Raw genomic sequence first — 21,446 nt, forward strand, 5'->3', positions numbered from 1 at the left:
GATCAAAACCTCACCTTGGCCACTCTGAGCCTCAGTTTCCTCAGCAGAAAAATGAAGATAATAAATCAACAGACCTCGCTGGATTACTTTATGGCCCAAATGAGAAAACATGTGCAAAGGGCTTGACACATCCTGGCACAAAGAGGGGTTCCAGACCTGGTGGTTATTAAATCACCCATAGTATCTCAAAGGTGTATGTGGCAAGGCAGAGCGCTTTGGTGATTTAAGAGCTACTTGGTTTTATAATAGAAGGCGGGGTGTATAACTTCAAAGGTTTCACCAAGACAGGACTTGCTTGAGTGGATCATGGTGATGGGAGGTTCTGAGATGTTAGAGAAACGCTGCTTCTAGAACTGGGGACTAGGACGCACAGAGCATACAAGGGACACTTGGATAAAGACAGAGCAGCGAGTGAACCAGCAGATTGCCCAGCGCTGCTGCCCAGCTATAAGATCTAGGGAAACTTACCTAACTCCTCTGTGCCTAAGTTTCCTCATCAATAAAGTAGTTAAGAAAATTATTTACACTTACATATACATCAACATCATATTCAGTTTTTTTTTTTAAGTATGTGAACAGTATGTGAATAAATTATCAACACCAAAAAGTAACAGAGAGACCCCCCTCCTCCAAAACAAGACAAATGCCTGGAAGGAAATATTAATAGTGCTTAACTCCTGGGTGGTATACGAGTGATTTTTACTTCTTTAAATTTTTGTGATTTAAAACTTATCTCTAGTGATTATTGTTTTTATAATCATTTAAAGTTATAGAAAAATAAAACAAAGTATCAACTAGATGTTGAAAAAAAAAATTCTAAGATGAAAATGGGCTTCCCTGATAGCTCAGTTGGTAAAGAATCCTCCTGCAGTGCAGGAGAGCTGGGTTTGATCCCTGGGTTGGGAAAATCTGCTGAAGAAGGGATAGGTTACCCACTCCAGTATTCTTGGACTTCCCTTGTGGCTCAGCTGGTGAAGAATCCGCCTGCAGTGCAGGAGACCTTGGTTCGATCCCTGGGTTGGGAAAATCCCCTGGAGAAGGGAAAGGCTACCCACTCCAGTATAGCCCACGCGGTCTCAAAGAGTCAGACACGACTGAGCGACTTTCACTGAACAGTAAGATGAAAATGCCTGTGGGACTACCCGGTGACACCTGTGGGTGGCGCTGCAGACCTCTTGGTGGAAAGGCATGCGTGTGTTCACCCTAGGTAGCCCAGGCCAGTTTCTCAGGCAGGAAAGCTGCTTCAGGGTTTTAAGGCTTCCTTCCCTCAACCCCAGATCGTCCTTCCTCTGCCCCCAAGGAAGTCTAACTCTGTATTTTAATGTGAAATTTCCTATTGCTTAAGTGCAAGCTAATTCAAAGTTTTAAAATACAGTGTTCTGGCCAAGATAATAAATGTGTGGGCTGAATCCATTTCAACTAGTAGAGAAAATGAAGGAAGAAACAAAAGAGGGAAGGATAACACTTATTTTACAAAAATAATATAGCACTGGTATCCTTTAAACAGCAAGCTCCTCAGTTCAATAGAAATATGGTTTGGTTTAAAAAAAAAAAGACAAGTACATATTCTTAGGAATTGCTAAAAATAAAGCATGCCTCTTTTTAGAAACTGATTACTAGAGGGATTGCTAAATTTAAAATAATGCAGCCAAGATATGTTGGCATTCATCTGCCCTAAAACTCATCACTCATAGTGCCTCAGCCTGGGGGTTGCTGTGGGACACAGAGACTTTGTGACTTCAGCAACTCATAACCTCGGGGGCTTTCTCCAGGGGAAGAGCCCTCCTGGATTAGATCCATCTGCTTACACAATTTGCACACTGTTGCCTGTGCATACGGTGGGGTCAGTTCACATTTCTCAAGCTAAGGCTACTGCACACCCCAGGCTTGGACACAGACCCTCCCCACTGGGCTCAAAGCCTCTCCATAAACAGCAGGACTGCCTCTTACCTTGGTGGCCTTCAGTTTCCATTCATACTGATTCCGTTCATTTTCCAACTCTTCTACCTTGATTTTGAGGTGCCGGAGCTCCTGCAGTAACTCCTAGACGAGTGAGGAAGACAGAATTCTGATGGTTAAAGAGCAGGGTGTTGCCAGGATCTACAACCCTGCGTAAGCACATGCATAGAGGACGACGGCAAGGCAGGAGCCACCACATCAGGCTCCGCGCTGTGGCTGGCTCCGATCTGTAAAGATGGCCGGTCCTCGTTTCAGGAAGGGCTGTGTGCCCGTTACAAAACAAAGGCCTGGAGTTTCAGACATAAGGGAGAGAAAACTTTTTCTTTTAGAACCTGTTCCCCCCCACCTTTCTAACATCTGCATTCCCTGTAGGGGGTGCCCAAACCATGCACACATGTGTAAAGGACAGGAGAGGTAGGGTTTGGGAGCAAGAAAAACAGAGGTGCAAAAAACAAACAAACAAAAAACGAGGCAGCTTCTTACAGACAAAGGGACAGGAAGCGGGCTAAGTGGGAGCATCTCTCTGCCGGGCGAGTCAAGGAACCTAAAGGAGGGTCAGGGAGGAAGTGACAAGCCAGGAGGATAGAAATCAAACACTGCAAGGACAAATGCTAAAGTGTGAAATGTAAAGGCTGGCCTGGGTGTTCTAGTTCAGAGGAGGGAGTTGGCTTGAAGAGAGGAGGAAGAGGGGAGGCGTCTAGGGAGAGGGCAGACAGGAAGCATGAAGGCAGACAGCCTGTTGGGCTGGAGCAGAGGATGGGCAGCTTTTAGTGGGAAATGAAGCCAGGAGATAAGGTGGTGCCTTACTGTAAAGGCTGTTGGATGAGAATATAAAGAATTCTGAAGCCATTCTTTAAGATCGTATTAAAGGAAGCCACTGAAGGTTGCTGAGTGGGAAGGTGACATTTAAACAACTTGCTGATGGGGGAGCTGGAAATCAGGCCTGTTATCTTCTGATCCCAGGACCCCTGCTTTCTATAGTACCCCTTCAGTAAAGACACCACTGAGCACCCTTGTCCCAAACCTAGGGTCCTTTAACAGACAAATGGTCCTGCTGACTGGTTTCGTTCAGAAAAATTAACATAAAATGATTACCTCCATAGACTTTCTGAACTCCACATTCATGTAACTTTCCACTTAACATCTCCACATGGATGGCATCTGGGCCTCTTCCAACTGTGATGGCCCAAGTGGAACTCTCAGTTCCCCCTTTTAGATATCCCTGTCTCACTAAATGGCATCTCCATCTTGTGTCAGAAACCCAGGATCCCTCCTTGACATCTCTTTGGTCTTCCCCCACATACGTAATCTACAGAGCCTTGTAAATTCTACCTTCAAGGAAATTGGCTGAGTCTCTTGTTTATCTCCAACTCTACCGTGGCTACTCTGATCCAGCAGTCAGTGCTGACAGCCTGGACAGTCTCTCTGCTGGCTGGTCCTCTGTCGTCTTGCCCTTCTTGAATCCACTGGCCCCATGGCATCCAGGGGAACAATACGATTGAAGCACAAATCTGATCCTGGCCTTCCCTGCTCTTCAAAGGTCATGAACTTTAACCCATGACCAACACAGCCTGGCCTGACTCTGCACCCTGCCTGCCTCTTGTATTACTATCTCTCCCCAGTTATACTCTAGCCACACCCGTACTTTTTAGTTCCATCTGACTTGGGTCCTCATACCTGCAGCTCCCTCAGTCTGGAGCTGTCTGCCAGGTTAATCCCTGCCCATCCTTCAGGCTGCCTTGAGCAAAGCTATCCCAATCTCCACACTTCCTCAGATCTCCCTTCTATACTCTTGTGGTATCTGTATCGTCTTTTACATCATCTGCAATTAAACATTTACCAGTGTGACTGCTAATGGCTAGTTCTCCTCCTATATTGTGAACTCCATGAGCTTTGCTAACCTCTGGCACCTAGTCAAGTATGCATTATTTCTTGATGAATGAACACATGCAACTCAAGCCATCTTTTAACTGGCCTGGAGCTCTTCGCATTCTGAGACAATCCACCGGAAAGTGACATCGCTTCCACTTGAACTTTGTAGGGATATTTACTAAGATTTTTTTTTATAACTGAGGTGAACATTTTTTGTTGCCCTTAAAAAAAAAAAAAAAAAAAGTCTTCCAAGCTAAGATTATTGCCTCCTTGATCTGCAACATTAGACTTTAAGGCCTGTTGTGACTTGTAACAGATCCAAGATCATTTTCTGAGTCTAGCTGTGCTTGAGGGGGACGCCAGGCCTGCTGATGGCAGAACCCAAAGTGTACAGGTTACTGCTGAGGAGCGGCCATTGTGGGGACACCGAGCAGGACCATCTCCAGGCTTGGTGACCTCTTGGGCCCAGTCTCTTTCTCCTCAGCTATTTGTTGCCCATCATGAGATATAAACACTGCTGCCCCCTCACATTTCTCTCACAAGTCTTTCTGGGGTGACCTGCTCTCCATGGGGCCAGCACCTCATCAGAGCTCCCCTTTCCAAATCTGCACCTTATCTTGACTCTCATTTTGTTCCCACCAAGCCCTGCCCCCTCACGCCCAAGTTAGAGTAGAGATTTTCAACACGTCCCATAGTTGAATATATCACGGCAACTTCCTACAGGCATGGCTATCGTGACCTTGACCTTCCCGGTCCTCTTCAGTAGGCCCCCTACTGAAGGCACAGGCTCGTGGCTGTGCAGCTGCCATCACAAAACACTGGTGACACCACTGTGAGGGGTCAAGTCCAGAATCCCAGTCAGATACACTCCACAGGCCCAGAGGTGGTGAGATCCCTCAAATGTGATCATGTGGGAGAATTTCCCCCAGAAACTGAGATGACGACAGTTGTCAAATATATGGAAACTTGTGTTCTATTTTCTCACTGGGGATAAATCCCTTTAAATATAAACTTGAAAGGATTCTTTCATGATGCTATTTTTTTCTTAAATTAAAAAAAAAAGAAATCACATGAAACGAAACTTCATTTAATCTCCCAGCCCAGGGGGAAGAGCTGGTGTCTGAGTCAGACCTGGGAAGGGAACTCTTGAAGCTTCCTTTTACACCAATGCCCCATCATTTGGGCACCTGACACACCTCACTCCCGGCCCCGAGGGAGATGAGTGCAGTCACCTGTCAGAGGACTGGCCTCTCCTGCTCAGACCCTGCTGGGGAAGGGTCACAGAGCTCAGCTCACGTCCCCCGAAGGGGAGTCCCAAGTTCTGCCCAGAGGTGACTGCAGATCCATGTTAAGATAGCGCACACAGTTCTGGTTAGGAGATAACCCCGGTCCCTCCGCCATGAGACGCCCCACACACACATGCTCCCATATACTTAAGTGTGGTGCCTACAGGTGACCCCTCCCCGTGGGCACAGTCCTGGCCGCAGGGCTGGGGCCGGGCTGCACCGTCGCCGGCCGCCACCTCCTCGGGGTAGTCCCTACTGAGAGAGAGGCGCTCTTGCATCTGCCTGTGGATGTCCAGCTGCAGCCTACACATCTGCTCCTGCAGCTCACTGATCACATTCAGAACCGACTGTAGGGAGGAAGAGAGAGGAGAAAAAAGCACTCAGGGTCAGTCTGCACTCACACACGGAACTCCCTGGGAAAGCAGAACAGAAGGATGGAAGTGTGCAGCAGGGCACCCGGGGGTCACTGTCCACGACCACCTGCTCTCTTCACAGGAACCAGAAGATGTGTTTTCCCTCACCTGCCCCATCCGCAGGCCTGTCTTGCAATTTGAACAACCCCCCGGCAGTGCCTTCGTGCCATACTGGGGGCCATCATTACATGTCCGCGTCCAAGGTGCAGAGTCCAGCAACAGCAGAGATGGGCATACGTATGGACACATCCCTTCTACACACACCAACTCCCTCCCCAAACATACCAACACCTAGTATCAGGGACATACAGCACACAACATGTTCACAGGTCCCCAATCCTAAGCACTCCCTCACACCCAACACCTCACCTGACTCCTCTGAAGCCTCAAGAACATTTTGGCCTTTTATGTCAACTTTGGAAAAATACTGCAACTTTTAGAATTCATACCTACTTAGTTCTGAATCTCTTGGACTAGCAGCTCCACTGGGCTTTCCTTTATCTACTCCACAGACATTTAGTGGCATTCTGCAGGGACCCACGGCCACAGTAAGCAGTGGCACTCACGGGTGAGTGAGGAGAAACACAAATAAAAATCACAAATGGTTGTAAGTGCTATGCCAGGAAGACGGCGGGGCTTTCAGAGAGTGGTGAAGGACTAATTCTGCCTCAGTCAGGTCAGAGATGGGACGAGTCTCATGATGTCATGAATCTTATGATGTCAAGTATGCACATTATAGACCCCTCACCTGGGTGGGGGTAAAGGAGATGAGTCAGGGACTGGGAAATATGGTGGATGACGGTACTGCTCACATCAACAAGATACCCAAGAGGCTGGGGAAGATTGTGGGCAGGGTAAAGGAGATGGCTGACAATAGATCTAAACAGAGCCTAGGGTGGTCAGGGTGGCAGCCAATTACAGTGTTTAGCCCCTCTCTGCACACCTTTACTGACATTCTAAGCACTGTGCTGAGGGGTCTGCCCCTTGGTACCTGCCCAGGCATGCAAGGTTTTCCATCCCCAGGAGAAACTGTATTTTCTTTACCCAACCTTGTTGGGTCCAGGTGGCAGCTTGGGGCTGAGAGGACACTGGGCTAGGGCCCTATGCCAGCCACTCCACTTGAACTCGGGGAGCTGCACTGCAGGCATGGCTGTTGTAAGTGGGCCCCTGGCCTCCCAGCCACTCTGCCCTGGAGCCAGCTCACCTAAATCAGCCTGGAGATGGCCCCACACTGTCTTCACCCAGAATCAGCGTCAGAAGGTGGGCCGCCCTGGCTCAGCTGACTATGGTAAACACCTCACATGGTGCCTGGCACACAGGGGCCTTCGATAAATGGGAGTTCACTTTCCCCCAATGCTTTTCCTTTTGCCACCAAGTACTTGACCCCTAAGGAATGAAGGAGAGGAACTGGGAGAGCAATCAAAAACATCTCAAGGTCACGGGACATAGTGAAGGCCCACGTGACATTGATCACTGACAACAAAAGCCCAGGCATGCTTCCCATACTGGCCACTCTTCCAGAACCTTTAGTCTCTCCTAGTCACTGGCCCCGCCTGTCTTCAGACCTGTTCTTCTCTCTCTTATGTAAGTTTCAAGAACTTTGCTGCCGTCACTCTTCTCTTGTTCCCTTCATTGGTATCTCTCTCAAGTAAGGGGTCTAGGCCCACCGACTCTGATTTTCATCACCTCATCCGCACCCCCAGTCTCCAGGCAAATGAGCTGGAGCTCTGTCTCCACCACACAAGGGGTCAGTGCCCACCTCCTGGTCAGATAGACCCATACACGTGTTCTCTGTCCTCAAGCTGTGTGGCTCTCTCTTTTTACTCCTTACCTTCAGCAGTTCTGAACTACTTAGGTTCTTCTGGCCTCTCTTTTACTCTTTTCTGCCAACTTATCCATCACTCCAGCCTGTGTGGGTCTTCATGAATCCTAATGTCAACTGATCCATTTAGCTTTTCTTTGGCTTCCTGTCATCACAACTTCAAGGCCTTCTATTTCAGCATCCAAATTATGGACTAAAAATGCTCACCAGGCAGGAGGACTAAGGGCAGATGACATGACTCTCTACAAAAAAATCTTCCTAGTAGGAATCTTAAGGCACTATTCATTATCATTTGGGTACCAATAAAATGCTTGCTCCTTAAAAGTTATGGCCAACCTAGACAGCATATTAAAAAGCAGAGACATTACTTTGCCAGCAAAGGTCCATCTAGTCAAAGCTATGGTTTCTCCAGTAGTCATGTATGGATGTGAGAGTTGGACTGTAAAGAAAGCTGAGCACTGAAGAATCGATGCTTTTGAACTGTGGTGTTGGAGAAGACTCTTGAGAGTCCCTTGGACAGCAAGGAGATCCAACCAGTCCATCCTAAAGGAAATAAGTACTGAATATTCATTGGAAGGACTGATGCTGAAGCTGAAGCTCCAATGCTTTGGCCACCTGATGTGAAGAACTGACTCATTTGAAAAGACCTCGATGCTGGGAAAGATTGCAAGTGGGAGAAGAGGACGACAGAGAATGAGATGGTTGGATGGCATCACCGACTCAATGGACATGAGTTTGAGTAAACTCTGGGAGTTGGTGATGGACAGGGAGGCCTGGCACGCTGCAGTCCATGGGGTAGCAAAGAGTCGGACACGACTGAGCAACTGAACTGAACTGATGCCTATTTTGGCATTCATCCTAAATTCCTCTATCTTATCCACAAGACTATCCCAAGCAGTGTTTCCACATGTGATGCCTCACTAAAGTGGGGGTTTTCCAGGCCTAATGCTGCAAGATGCACTCCTGGTCAAACCAGTGAGGCCCATCAGACATGACTCACTCTTAACAGACACAGACCCCCTACTTTGTCTTCTAGCTTCTCACAAACCATCACAGGGTTGACTTCAAACTCAACAGACTGAATTTTGTAGAACCCTTCTTTCTTTGCCATTTTGAAAAAAAGAGGAGGAGGAGAAAATGGTTACTTCTAGTTTTTCAACAACTCACTGATTTCTCCGATTCCTTAAAATTCACTCACAGCAAGCACCTGTGCACCTGTGCAAAGCATCAGGGGAACCAAGCCCATTCTTTGACTTTCTCACTGAACATGTAACTTTAAAGGGAAATCTTCCTATTGCCCTCGGCACTGTCCCTTTGAGTGGGATTTGCCCTTCCCTATAACTGTTCATACAGGTGCACTTTTATTTGTCCTTTCGACCTTTTGTACAAGCCCCTTTGAAAACTAGTTTCTCTCAAGGTATCTCTAAGCTTCTCCTTTTCATTGGTATTATTTGTGAGGTTCCACAGTCAGAAATAATTATATTTCTAAGTAGTTCAATATTTTTGAGTCATCTCTTCTTTGTCTGAACTTTCAAAGGTAAGATTTACCAAAGTCTACAGTGTATGTCAGTCTGTGGTGAGTTTCCCCTCCTCCACTGTCATGAATTCTCAAAATAACAGTGGCCACTCGCTCCCAAGACACTCTTCATTTCTACTTCGTAAACTAGTCTCTAGCTTTGCTTTAGCGTTAGAGCCAGAGTGGGAGTTTCCTTGGTTTATCTACATTCAGGGCAGAAACTAAAAACAAGAGGGGTGGGGAAGAAACAAAAACAAAAAGCAGCCTTTCAATACTTAGGTGTTTAGCTGGAGGAATCTTTGGAAAGTAAAGGTGTGAGTCGCTCAGTCGTGTCCAACTCTTTGAAACCCTATGGACTGTAGCCCGCCAGGCTCCTCTGTTCATGAGATTTCCCAAGCAAGAATGCTGGAGTGGGTTGCCATTCTTTTCTCCAGGGAATCTTCCCAACCTAGAGACAGAATGTGGTTGTCCTGCCTTGCAGGCAGATTCTTTACTGTCTAAGCCACTAGGGAAGCCTGGAGGAGTCTTTTAGGAACTCTCCAAATTGTCACTCCCTCCCATTCCTGTCCCTTGTCTGCCTCCATCGGTCTGGGGATCTGTATTAGCAGTGCATCTACTTTCCTCCTCTGCTTCCTGTAACCACGTGGTGCACCCCAGCAACTACGGAACACTCTCCTCTAAACCTCCTATCCATTTGGCAGTGGTGATCTCCAGTATGTCCATCCTCAGGCCTGGCACTTCAATGTACTTTAAAATCCTTTATTTTCAGAGCTAGCCCATTTTCCTCTCTCAACAGGTCTGTCTCTCCCCCATATGGCGGAGCCTTTTGTAGCAGTGTTTCCATTCTCGGGCCTCATGTCATGAAGTCCAAGTGACATTTATGAGGTTCTAATCACTACTCTGTAATCTTAGCTCATTTTGTTTATTACTCCTGCTTTGCTAACCATCAAGTTTCTTTTTTTTTTTTAATGGTACTTTTCTGTGTGAAACTACTGGGCAGTTCCCCAATTGGTCTTTCTCATCCTATCCTACCTGTTAAACTTGTTCAGTTTTACTTAGTTGTTTTCCTCCCTCTTCCTTCATGCTCAGTTTAGTACCATCCTGGCACTCTGACACATCAGGGTGGGAATACCACCTCCACATCTGTCAGGTCAAATGCATGTACCCTTTGACCCTTCAGTTTCACTTCAATATCTTCACACATTTACAAATTTATTCACAACAGCATTACTTATAAGAGCTAACATTTGGAAACAAATGTCCACCCAAAAAGAGAGAAATGGCTAAATCAATGAGGGTAGAGAGTGAAATAATAAACATAAAGATGAATGAGGAAAAAAAAACTTTTAATGTGCTTGATATGAAACAAACTCTGATTGCTCATTAAAAAAGAGAAAGATCTAGAGTAATGTGTATCTGTGTAAAAATGAGGAAAATAATTTATCCACCTAAATTTGCTTATCCATACATAGGATAACTCTGAAGGACACAAAAGAGACAACACTGGTGCCTGACTGCTGGCCGGGGAACAGGCATGGAAGAAGAGATTTTGCTGCTATACCTTTCTGAACTTTTAATTTCTGAATTGTTAGAGTATATTTTCTATACAAATAAAAATGAGTAAACAAAATAAAATATGTAAAATAAAAACAAGAATAGTAAAACTCTAAGTCAGGCTAGCGCCTCTCAGAGCAAACACAATCATCCCAGCCTTTGCACTGCACTCCAAGTCCATCATTCCGATTGCCCCATTTCAGAAATCAGAATCCTTCCTTTCCAAGGTCCCACCCATAGGAAGAAAGTAAGCATGACAACAGCATCTGTGCTATAAGATATTCCATTTTCTGCCAGGAAATCCTAGAGACTGTTTCTGGCTCTCTTTGTGATACTCCTGATCCATCGGGCTGACTCCATTTCCCAGCATGTCCCGGGTCCCTGGTCCCCTTTTGGAAGGCTGCTCTGGTACTACACGCAGAAGGGGATGCAGCTGCAGGCCTCCCTGCATACTCAATGCTGGAGTCAGATGCCCTTCTCCAAGGAACATCTTTCCAAGGGCCATGACTTTGATAGGTGTGCCACCCAGAGGTTTTGTCTCTGGATCGCTTTCTTTCATGTCCCATCCTTCTAATTGTAGTATGACTTTTAGCATTGGTCACTTTTCCTACTTTTCAGTCATAAACCTAACAGGCTCAAACATGGGCCCTCTAAAATGACCCAAAACCACTGCAAAAGGCTCAGAAGAAAAGATACAGTAAACAGGAAACCCAGTATTCACCCACGTCTCATAAGGGTCACCAGTGACTCCTGAGTGAGCCTGGCCGTCAGGATTGTCTGTGTTCAACAGGAAACCTACACCTCAAAGTCCTCGGGTTTATATATGGATATTTGTAATCATTTCTATAACTAACTATAGGTCAGCAGGATACTGGCTTAGGATAAATCCTGAGCTACACAGAGAAAGTTTGTTCAGATCTGAATACCTCAAAAGAAAAAAAAAAGTCTTGCCTCTTTCAAACTACAAGCAATCAGGCCTTAGGCTAAGTACATTCACTAGAAAAACAGCAGCAGCATAGGATGAGAAGCAACATTCCGTTTAATCATGTTACTACACCCTCAGTGACCTGAGCTGGCCAAACATCTCACACAAAATAAACACCTTCATGCACAGGACAATAGTGCAGCTTAAGCAGCCCTCTGCATGGCTCTGAGCCTCAGACACTCCAGATAGTTACAGACAGTAGTGTTGGGTCTGAACATACCAGCAAAGATTCTGTTCAATTATGAGAATGAGAAAGTTGTTTCAGGTCAGGGGTCTGTTCACTGAATATCACAAGTTTCAACAGCCTGAAAAATTCCTCCACGTGGAAACCTAATGCTTGTACTAGCAGCTGGGAAGGGCTGTTATCTGGTAGGACTGAGGCCAGGGGCTTAGGGCTTATGGTGCCCCATATATTAACAGCCTAATGGAAAACAAAAACTAAAACTCAGACTGAAAAATAATTCTTCAGAAAAGAAAAAATAAAGCAAACAGTAAAATGACTGCATTAGTGGTACCGGCCCAGAAGTGGGGGCTCCCCTTCCTTCTCCAGAAAGGAGCTGAGCTGATCCAGCTCAGTGCTAACCCAGCATTCTGCTGCCATGAACTGACTCTAAGGCTCATGCATACAGACCCATATACGTGGGCCCACACCCACTACAGTGACTGGTTCAGAAGAAAGCACTTGAGCCAAACTAGCCCAAAGAGATGCAATTCTGGGGAACCTTTGGAAGAGAATCTCTCTCTCTCTGCACAGGCCGCTAGGCTAGTAGGATCTAAGGCTACCTTTGGCCACCTTCGTCACACATGGGAGAGCCGTCCTGAGAATAAGGCTGGTGCATGCATGCTCATTCGTGTCCAACTCTTTGCGACACCGTGGACTGTAGCCCATCAGGCTCCTCTGTCCACAGAATTTTCCAGGCAAGAATACTGGAGCAGGTTGCCATTTCCTTCTCCAGGGGATCTTCCCAACCCAGGGATCTAACCTGCATCTCTTATGCCTCATGCATTGGCAGGTGGATTCTTTACCACTGAGCCATCTGGGAAGCCAAGAACAAGGCTGAAACAGAACCAAATGAGACACTAAACCTGATTTCTAACGACATGGTGAAGCCAGCTGGATCTAATGTGATCAGCTTTTAAAACCCTAGACTGTTCCAGTTGTGTGACCTAATAGTCCTCCCTCTCTTTCCTTTCTTTCCCTTCCTTCTTTCTGTGGTTTTGAGTTGTCTCTATGATTTTAAGTCTTCCGCCCCCAAGCCTGAATGTATATCCACATGCGATCACATGTCTTGAAATATTGGTAAAAGAACTGTAAATCTGGAGAAAATCCGGTTGCTTCTCTCTGAACATTTAAGAAGTATAGTCTATTCAATTGACACTTCACACAGATAAGCTTTCAGTCTGTGTGAACTTTGCAGTAGGTCAATAATGTAGTTAGGTCTACATTTCCATTTCTAACATGCTCAACAACACAATCAGTGAGTAACTAATAAAAGCTTGCTATCCAGCACTATGCTAAGGACTATACATACACATGATCTCCTTCCTTCCTCAGAACTACTGAGCAAATAGTAAGTATTACTAATCTCCATTTTACAGAAGAAGAAACAGAGGTTTGGGGGGGTTCAATTACTTTTCTAAGATCACAGAGCTACTGAGTAGCTGAGCTTGGATTACAGTCAAGAGATCTGACTCAAGAGCATGAACTCTTAATCACTGGAAGATAGTGTCCTCAGCTTAATGGAGATAAACTGTCTTTTGGCAACTATACTTCTTACTAATGAGCATGTTCTCAAAAGCAACGCAAGGAATATGCCCCACATATTAGCAGTGTCTCCATCGCCAGTGTTTACCCAGTAAACACAAATGTGCCAGGTTTCAGGGGACGATGATGTTGGTGCTTAATTGAAAGGAACAATATCCATCTTTAGATTTTAGATATGCCTGAATGGAAGCAAGGATGCCAGATCATATGATAGAGACTTAACTTTTGTTATTTTTTTTTCTGATTTCATAACACAGTTACCCATTTTACAGATAAAGAAATGGAAGCTCAGAGAGATTAAGTAGTTAACTTGCTGAAATTCAAAGAGGTATTAATCAGTTAGGTCAGTTAATTGAGCCAAGTCATTTCTAAACCTAAAGGCTACTCTTCTTGTCACATCTCACAATGCCACATCTCAGAATGCACAGTATACAAATAGAGAGGCTTGTGGGTAGAGACACATAGAAGGTGGTTATATTATGTTAAAGCAGACTGTTCTCAGCTCTGAGCCTAAACTTTATTCAAAACATTTATCCCAAAATAAAGAAAAGTATCTGGCATGCTTCAGTCAATGGCATATGAAGCCTGAGAAAATAAAACCAAAACAAATCACAGGAAAACATTCTCTAAGAGAAAGCCTGTGTACGAGGCTCACCCACAGGAGCCATCAGGAGAAAAGAAACACAAAATCTAGGGGTTGCAACTGGGTCACTGAAATGCATATTAAAGAATGTCTCCAGACTCCATGAACAATGACAGTGGCCATCCTAGCACATGGTCATCTCTCACAGAAGACCTCTCGTGTCCCTCTGAGTCTTGTCTGATCCTTTCCATCCTTGCCAGCAGCCTGAGAGAGGATAAAGCCTTAGAGCCAAAACGGGGTGGTTTGGGCACTGCTGAAATCTGCAGCCACAGCAAAACCCGATAACTTGGTATTAACAGATCACTGAATCTCTGATGCACAGATGTTTCTGGCACTCAGTGGCTGTCAGGCTTGGGGTTGACCAGATAGCCTGAGGCCACATTAGGATACCTTCCTCTGATCTGAGCTTAGGACAGTGTGGGTTCTCCCCAGAATGTGGTTTATCGCACTCACCTCTGCTTTTTTCTGCTTCTCCTCCTGCTCTTTCTGTTCCTTCTCCATGCCCACCAGTTTGAGCTTCAGCTCAGACACTTCAGTCATCAGATTGAGCTTCTGGGTCTCAAGAGATGTACGACTTAGTAGCTCCTGCAGGCAAAAACAGATCTCAAAATCATAAACTTCCATGGCAATAGGAACAACTGTAACTCCATTCATAACACATAAGGCAGTCTCTACATCATACATTGAAACCGTTACATGTGAGCCACACTTCTATCTGGGACAGGCCTGGGTTGATGCTGGGTCACTCAGGGATTGCACAGTCCCTGATGCTACCCTCTGTGCTCTGAGAGCCAATGTGAGCTAGATTTCTCAAAAAAAAATACATTTGTCCATAGAAACCACTATTCATTATTTCCAGGTTAGAGAAAAATAGGTGGGTCGGCTCAGAGAACAAAATTTCTCCATGTCTACTTTTAAAGCAAAGGCAGCAGATTCTCTGCCCCCAAATAAACAAACAAATAAAAAACAAGCTAATGTTAATAATATATGTTTCAAAACCAAAGTCTCCATATCATCTCCTGGGCTTAGTTCAATATTCAGCCCAGTCTTCCACACATCTCACCGTAAGACCTCACTGCAATGAACCTAGAAGGGAGCTAGGACATAAAGCAGATATTCAGTGATTATTTCCTGAATGGTTATAGTAGAATCTTCTGTGATATGTATCTTTCCTAGTAGTCCTGCCAAGCCTAAAATAGCAGCAGACAACCACCTGCCATTAATGCATGCACTTAATAAGCATAAATAAGGTGAAAAACAAAGGTGATAGGCGAAACACCTGCTCAGCACTACTAGGAATTATGAAGGATCTCAAAAGCGAGGCGGATTTCCCATAGTCCAGGGGTAACATTTCTCCATGGGCAAAAAGGCAGTGTTCCATGAAATCCCAAATCCTGCCACCCGACAGACACTGGACACACAAGTCCTGGCAAGGAGACTATGATATGGCCCTCAGAGGCCCTAGGAAGGTAACCACTGAAGTGAGCAGATGGAAAGGACATCCTGCCATGGTCTGAACTTTCTGTGTCATCTTAAGCAACCCAAGAAGAATGGTGATATCAACAATCTGACCCCTACAGCCACAATTTCATGTGTTCTGAACCATCATCAACTCATAAAACCAAACCACACGAGACACAGATTTTAACTTGGACAAGATGATTTCCTAGGCCAAAGGCCGTCAGTGTCGCTGAAAGCCAGGCTATAAACTGTCCATTTGCTAATCTGAGGGAGTAAGTATCTAGAACCCAAAGAATTTGGCAAAATGAGCTTTGCACTGGGCTGAGGAGCCCAGCTCTTCCTGAGCCAGCCAGATGTGAAGCTGGCTTATGGAGCAAAGGTGGGGCTGCTTGGTCATGAGGAGTTAGCCAGATAAGGGAGCCCAGTGTTGAGAGCAGGGGTGGGTGGACACAGATTCACTGAGTACCTCCCTCTGTGCTCAACACTGCTGGGTGCTTTATATACATTGTCTCAATAAACCCCTACCCAGGGACTCGGCAGTCAACATTATCATCCCTATTTCAAGATGAAGAAACAGGCCTAAGATTTACTGGTCCTTTCATCTACTTGAGGCAGTTTGCAAATAGACAATTCAAGTTAAAAAATAAATTGTAAAAATTAAAGCAGGTAAGGAAAGATGAAGCCAGAGTGATTTTTGGCATAAAACTCAGACCCTAAATTTCTATTCTTTATTGATGATCAATCTATCTATATTGATGCTTTTGAACTGTGGTGTTGGAGAAACTCTTTAGAGTCCCTTGGAATGCAAGGAGATCCAACCAGCCCATCCTAAAGGAAATCAGTCCTGAATATTCATTAGAAGGACTGATGCTGTAGCTGAAACTCCAATACTTTAGCCACCTGATGCGAAGAGCTGACTCATTGGAAAAGACCCTGATGATGGGAAAGATTGAAAGTGGAAGGAGAAGGGGACGACAGAGTCGGACACGACTGAGCGACTGAACTGAACTGAAAGTTCTATTCACAGCTAGAGATTGAGTACAATGTGTGTGAATATCCTAGCCAGGAGTGCAAAAGGAAAAAGGGATGATTATAGAACTCCAGGTCCATAGGATAATAACAATTGCTTTGGAGTGCTAAGAACTGAGAAAATTTTCTTCCATCATTTGATGGAAGAGACTTCAATCATTTGTTCAACTTTCAGATAGATGCCAAGGCCTAGAGATAGGAGAGTTAAAAACACAGTGCTTGAGTGTGGAGTGCTTAAGTCTTTTAAGATGGTATTTATGCAGTCGTCTATTGACTAGCGGTCAAGATATAAGACAATATCTTATCTTGACCTAGATATTGACCCAATATACAATATCTTGACCCAATCCTACCAAGACAGGTAGGATTCAAAAAAGCTTCAGAAGGCCTCTCTCTTGAAGATAAGAATCTACTCTGCTTCCTTTATTGCCAAAACCCCTCTGGCTGTTTTAACCGCCAGATTGTAACTGGTCATACCAATGTTAAAGTTGACAAACATAATGTTCAAATTGGTTGCATTAAAGTTCCAGTAGCATTCCAATTGGTAATGCCAGGTTCTGATCGGTCATACTAACCTTCCAAGTGGACATTTCAGTTAGACACACCAAAGCCTTAATTAGAAACCTGGGGTGGCTTAATTTCACGTAGTCTACTGTTAGTAAAGTAGCTTGCATCTATCAGCATGTGCTCCTCCCTTTCATATCATCACCCCAGTCTTTGTCATTAATATTGAGAAGTATCATCCTAGTCCCTGAACTCAAAATCAGCCTTCGCCAGCCTTATCCCAACCCAGCTCCACTTCCTCACCGCCAGGCCCAGCACGGCCTCCGGCCATTGTTATGTACTAAGACCTCTATCCTAGTTGTGTGTGTGCTTAGTCACTCAGTCCTGTTCAACTCTGCAACCTCATGGACTGTAGCCCGCCAGGCTCCTCTGTCCATGGGATTCTCCAAGCAAGAATATTGGAGTGGGTATCCATTCCTTTCTCCTGGTGATCTTCCCAACCCAGGGAACTGAACCTGGGTCTCCTGCATTGCAGGCAGATTCTTTACCATCTAAGCTACTACCTGACCCTCATCTTGATCCAGAATGAATGTGTTCTGCTTCTAAAATCTTCAACTCTGAAATTCTCTCCTCTAGCCACAATCCTCTGACCTTTCAACTAGCGCTTTTACTTACTCAAAACATCTTTAATTTCGACTTTTGCGGCTACTAGTTACTTAATAACTCCCTATTTTCCTAGTTTATCAACTTCCTTTATGCAGTATTTGCCTCCATATCCACCGTATACCTTAAGGCTTATCATTTCCATTGTACCATTTCTGCACCAGAAAATTCTCCCTCCAACTCATTCTTGCCCCTAGGTCTGAAGTGTGTTTGCTTCACCAGTGCCCAGTCCGTGCCAAACCTCAAAGACTTTTGCCTATGTTTCCACTCCCCACGGCCTGAGAACTGCTAGTAAAAGTCACTTAATGATGCCAATTTGTTTCCACACAAATTTACTCTATCTAATTACAGCTGATCTTCCAACACTGCCTGGCAAAACTTGTATTCATCTCTGGCTGGTTTCTTTCAGAGATTGTTCCAAATCTTTTCCATTCTCTTTGAGCTCTAAACCCCACCCTCTTCTCCTCAAATAACCTCTCCTCATATTTACTGAAAAGATTTTTAAAGATCATCTGATCAGTCATTGAACTTACGTCCTTCTGTTTCATAGTTTCCTGGAATCATCCCTCATTTCTCTCTCTTGAATCATGTCCCAGAGAAAGCAAGCCCACACCTCCTTTCCAAGGCTAGTGTGACATGACTGAATGCAACCGTCAGAACCTCTGTGAGGTTCTACCATCTTAAGAACTGTTTCCGAGGTTGACAGAAAACAACAACAAAATTCCGTAAAGCAATTATCCTTCAATTAAAAAATAAATTAATTAAAAAAAAAAGAAAAGAATGCCTCCTGAGCCCAGTAGGTTTCCAGGTTGCATATTAAAAGCATATGTTAAAAGACACACCAATTCCAGAGTTTTCTTCTGAATTGCCCCACCTGACCCACCTTCCTGTGGCGGAACAGTCCTCCATGCCATCCTCACCCAGCTTGAACGAAGACTCAGGTTACTCCCTGGTTAATCAGTAGCGTTGGGCTTTGTTCTGAGTCCTAGTCCTGTTTCTCCCTCTAGCTGGTAGAGCAGAGTGAAGCCTGCTCACAGGGACCTGGGCCCTCCCTCACCTCTGTACTGCCTTAGAGGAAGTTCCCACCAAGTCTGGGCTACTCTAGGGTAGGGCCATTAATCATCCGATCTGACAGGCATTTAATCTCTCCCTCACCATCAGCTTCCATCCCTCAGGCTATAAACATGATCAAATTTCTGACATTTGAAAGAAACTTCCCTCTTGACCTCCTTCCCCTCCAGCGACCACCATCAGCTCCCTAGTGCTTGGACTAGGCAGGCATATTCTGTGTGAGGTGTGAGTGGCCCTCCCTCTTTCCACTCCCTTCTTCCCCTCACAGCCAAGCCCTGAACAGAATAACCTACTCTTGCTGCCTCTTCCTCATCTTCCTGTTACTTCTCAAGAAAACGTCTGCACACCTGCAACTCGGCTTCTCCCTTCAGCAGGCAGAATACAGAAACAGTCCTGGCTCTGGGGACCAACGCGCGCACTTTCACTTCCCAGCTCTCAACTCACTGACTCACCCTGAATCCTCTCATCAGTGTCAGCCCATCCTCCCTTTCCATTTCCCTGACCTTTCCTTTTTTCTTTTTCCTCTCATTTGCTAGCTTGTTTTATCCTGGTTACCCTTTGAGAATAACATTCTTGGATCCTGAGCGCCCATACCCAAGACTGGAGTGATTTCTGGATCCAGCCTATTTGTCTAGAAGGTCTGGCACCTACTCAGACCCACAGGGCAGGATGCTGCTGGGATCTATCCCAATCACACAGCTACTATAATGGGTGGGGGTGGGGCAGTATGGGCAGGCAGGGGGCTGGAGATGAGGCACAAAGGTTTCATAACGTCTGCTCTCCTGATTGTTTCAAGGCTGCCTGTATAAATGAGAGAAGGCAGGGGATAAACAGAGGGTGGTATGAGACGAGGGTGGTTTGTGTTTCTTACTATGAAGGGCCGTGAAACTGGATAATGAAACTTTAGGAAGAAAACCAATGAACAAAATTATCACCCACCCCCCTCATTTCACCAGGACCAGTAATCTCTTCCAGAAGGGCAAATACATCTCCTTTCTTGGAGATGAAAAAAAAACTTCCCTCTCAGAGCAAACTGTCACTTCCTTTTTCCAAAGCTCAGAGTCTGAGTGGGGCTGATAAAAAGAGCTTGCCTTTCAACTAGGCTCTCCTTAAAGGGCCACATCTTGAAGCAATTACCTCCATCTTTAAGTGTGGAACCTGACCCAGGGAGTTACTGACCAATGATGGAGGGCTGTAGCCAGACTGGCAACCTGAAACCAGAATGAGAGTGCGGCCATGGAAAGACTTGAAAGGAAAAATGTGTCCCTTTGCCCTTTGAGGTAAGAGGCCAAAGCCTTGCCGGGAAGTCTCTTTCAGGGAGAAGGGCTCGTACTCAAGCTGGATTTGACTCAGTCCCCACTAACTAATCATCTCTCTGAACCTCAGTCCCTTTACTTTATCTGTAAAAAGGTGTAAAGCACCTACTTCAGGTTGTGGTCTGGAGATTCAACAGCAAATGAGATAAACCTGAGGAAAGCAGTTATCTGCCTCATGAATCTCCCACGGGGAATTTTAGGGAATAACTGGCAAATCCCTGTTTTCTTCACTCATGACTCAAGTGCCCCGTCCCCCTGGACAGATTTGTGTTCCCACAGGAGCATGTGCATAGCTCTGCTTAATGTCCTTTCTGAGGCAGGAATACTTTCCTCAAGGTGCTCTTTAGGAATTTACAAATTGGGTGCTGACGACGCTTTGCTGTGTTCACACATCTGGGCACACTGGTCCCTCACTTGACCCAGGGGCTGGAGCTGGCCTGGGTCCTGCACTCCCCTGGCCATTGTGATGGTCCAGTTTTTACAAAACTGGAAGAACTGTACTACAGCTCTAAGAGGTGGGCAGAACAGAGTCCACACTGTCATCCGCATTCCCTATAAATAAGAACATAGGTTCACTGACTTATCCAGATCAATCTCAAGTGTTAAATCTGCAGCAAGTCATGTCTGCAGACTCCAAATCCCCTCCATTTGTCATTCTCCACCCTTCACCTTCCCTGGTGGCTCAGAGGGTAGAGAATCTGCCTGCAGTGCAGGAGACCTGGGTTCAATCCCTGGGTTAAATTTAATTCAAATTAGTTGCATGGCAACCCACTCCAGTATTCTTGCCTGGAAAATCCCCATGGACATGGGAGCCTGGCGGGCTACAGTCCGTGGGGTTGCAAAGAGTCAGACGTGACTGAGTGACTAAGCATAGCACACACCTCACCTAAAAGGCAGCCAACACAGATGAGGTTACCTGATGCCTGGAGCTCCAGGTCAGGTAGGAGGCCTGATATAGAGCCAGGGGTCCTTCCCAGTTTCCCCAAAGCTGGACCGTGTCTTCCAAGGAGCTCTGCAGCCTTTCCTCCTCTCACTTCGGATTCCTTATCCTTTCTTCTTCTTGGCACTAAACGTGGCTTCTGTTCTTGACACTGATTACATCAGTCTGTTGGCCAGTCTCTGGAAAGTACTCCCTTTGGCTGCCAGCTCTGTATGAAAGCTCTTCTCCACTGAATGCACTGGCTTCTTCCCTGAAATCATCACCCTCTGGAGAAGAGTCAGCAATCAGAGGCAGAGGAACCTCCCAGAGAACCCATGGAGGCCACTCTAGAAAAAGCCACCAGGGACTTCATGACCTGCTTAAGGAACCAAGGGGAAAATCTGAGCCCTGTGGGCTCCATACTCAGACCAGTGAAAATAGACTCAGGCTGTGGCCCTTTGAAGACCCACTTGTACATTTCCTGAGAAATGTCTCTTCCTAATGGGGAAGGTTCCCTGGAGAATCTAGACATGCTCAGTGAGTCAGAGACCATACCAGAGTAGGTGTTATCACAGGCAGTCCCAAGGGGTACTTATGGATGTTCTGTTCCCACTCTATGTTCTGCAACAGAATACAGATAAGAAGTATTGTGCCCTCAAATGTATCCA

At 45.6% G+C, this 21,446-nt stretch overlaps 1 protein-coding gene across 44 annotated transcripts in view; it reads right to left on the reverse strand.

The window, feature by feature from the left end:
• PPFIBP2 (PPFIB scaffold protein 2) overlaps positions 1–21,446 on the reverse strand; it is a 174,797-nt gene that overhangs the window by 58,252 nt on the left and 95,099 nt on the right. For 24 of the 44 annotated variants that reach the window (XR_014068677.1, XR_014068685.1, XR_014068682.1 and 21 more), the window contains 3 exons: positions 14,269–14,400; positions 5,282–5,464; positions 1,951–2,043 (listed from right to left, as the gene is read on the reverse strand). Coding sequence is in view for 35 of the 44 variants with exons in the window: in XM_081540878.1 (XP_081397004.1) it covers positions 1,951–2,043; positions 5,282–5,464; positions 14,269–14,400 (408 nt within the window). In the remaining 9 variants the exon portion in view is untranslated. Of the gene's footprint in view, positions 1–1,950; positions 2,044–5,281; positions 5,465–14,268; positions 14,401–20,775; positions 21,066–21,446 lie in introns of those variants that run through there. The other 20 variants (XR_014068681.1, XR_014068678.1, XM_081540864.1 and 17 more) reach the window with 2 other exon arrangements.

This window comes from Giraffa tippelskirchi, chromosome 11 (genome assembly GCF_054371585.1).
Source record: "Giraffa tippelskirchi isolate mGirTip1 chromosome 11, T2T-mGirTip1v1.2.pri, whole genome shotgun sequence".
NCBI classification, from domain to species: Eukaryota; Metazoa; Chordata; class Mammalia; order Artiodactyla; family Giraffidae; genus Giraffa; species Giraffa tippelskirchi.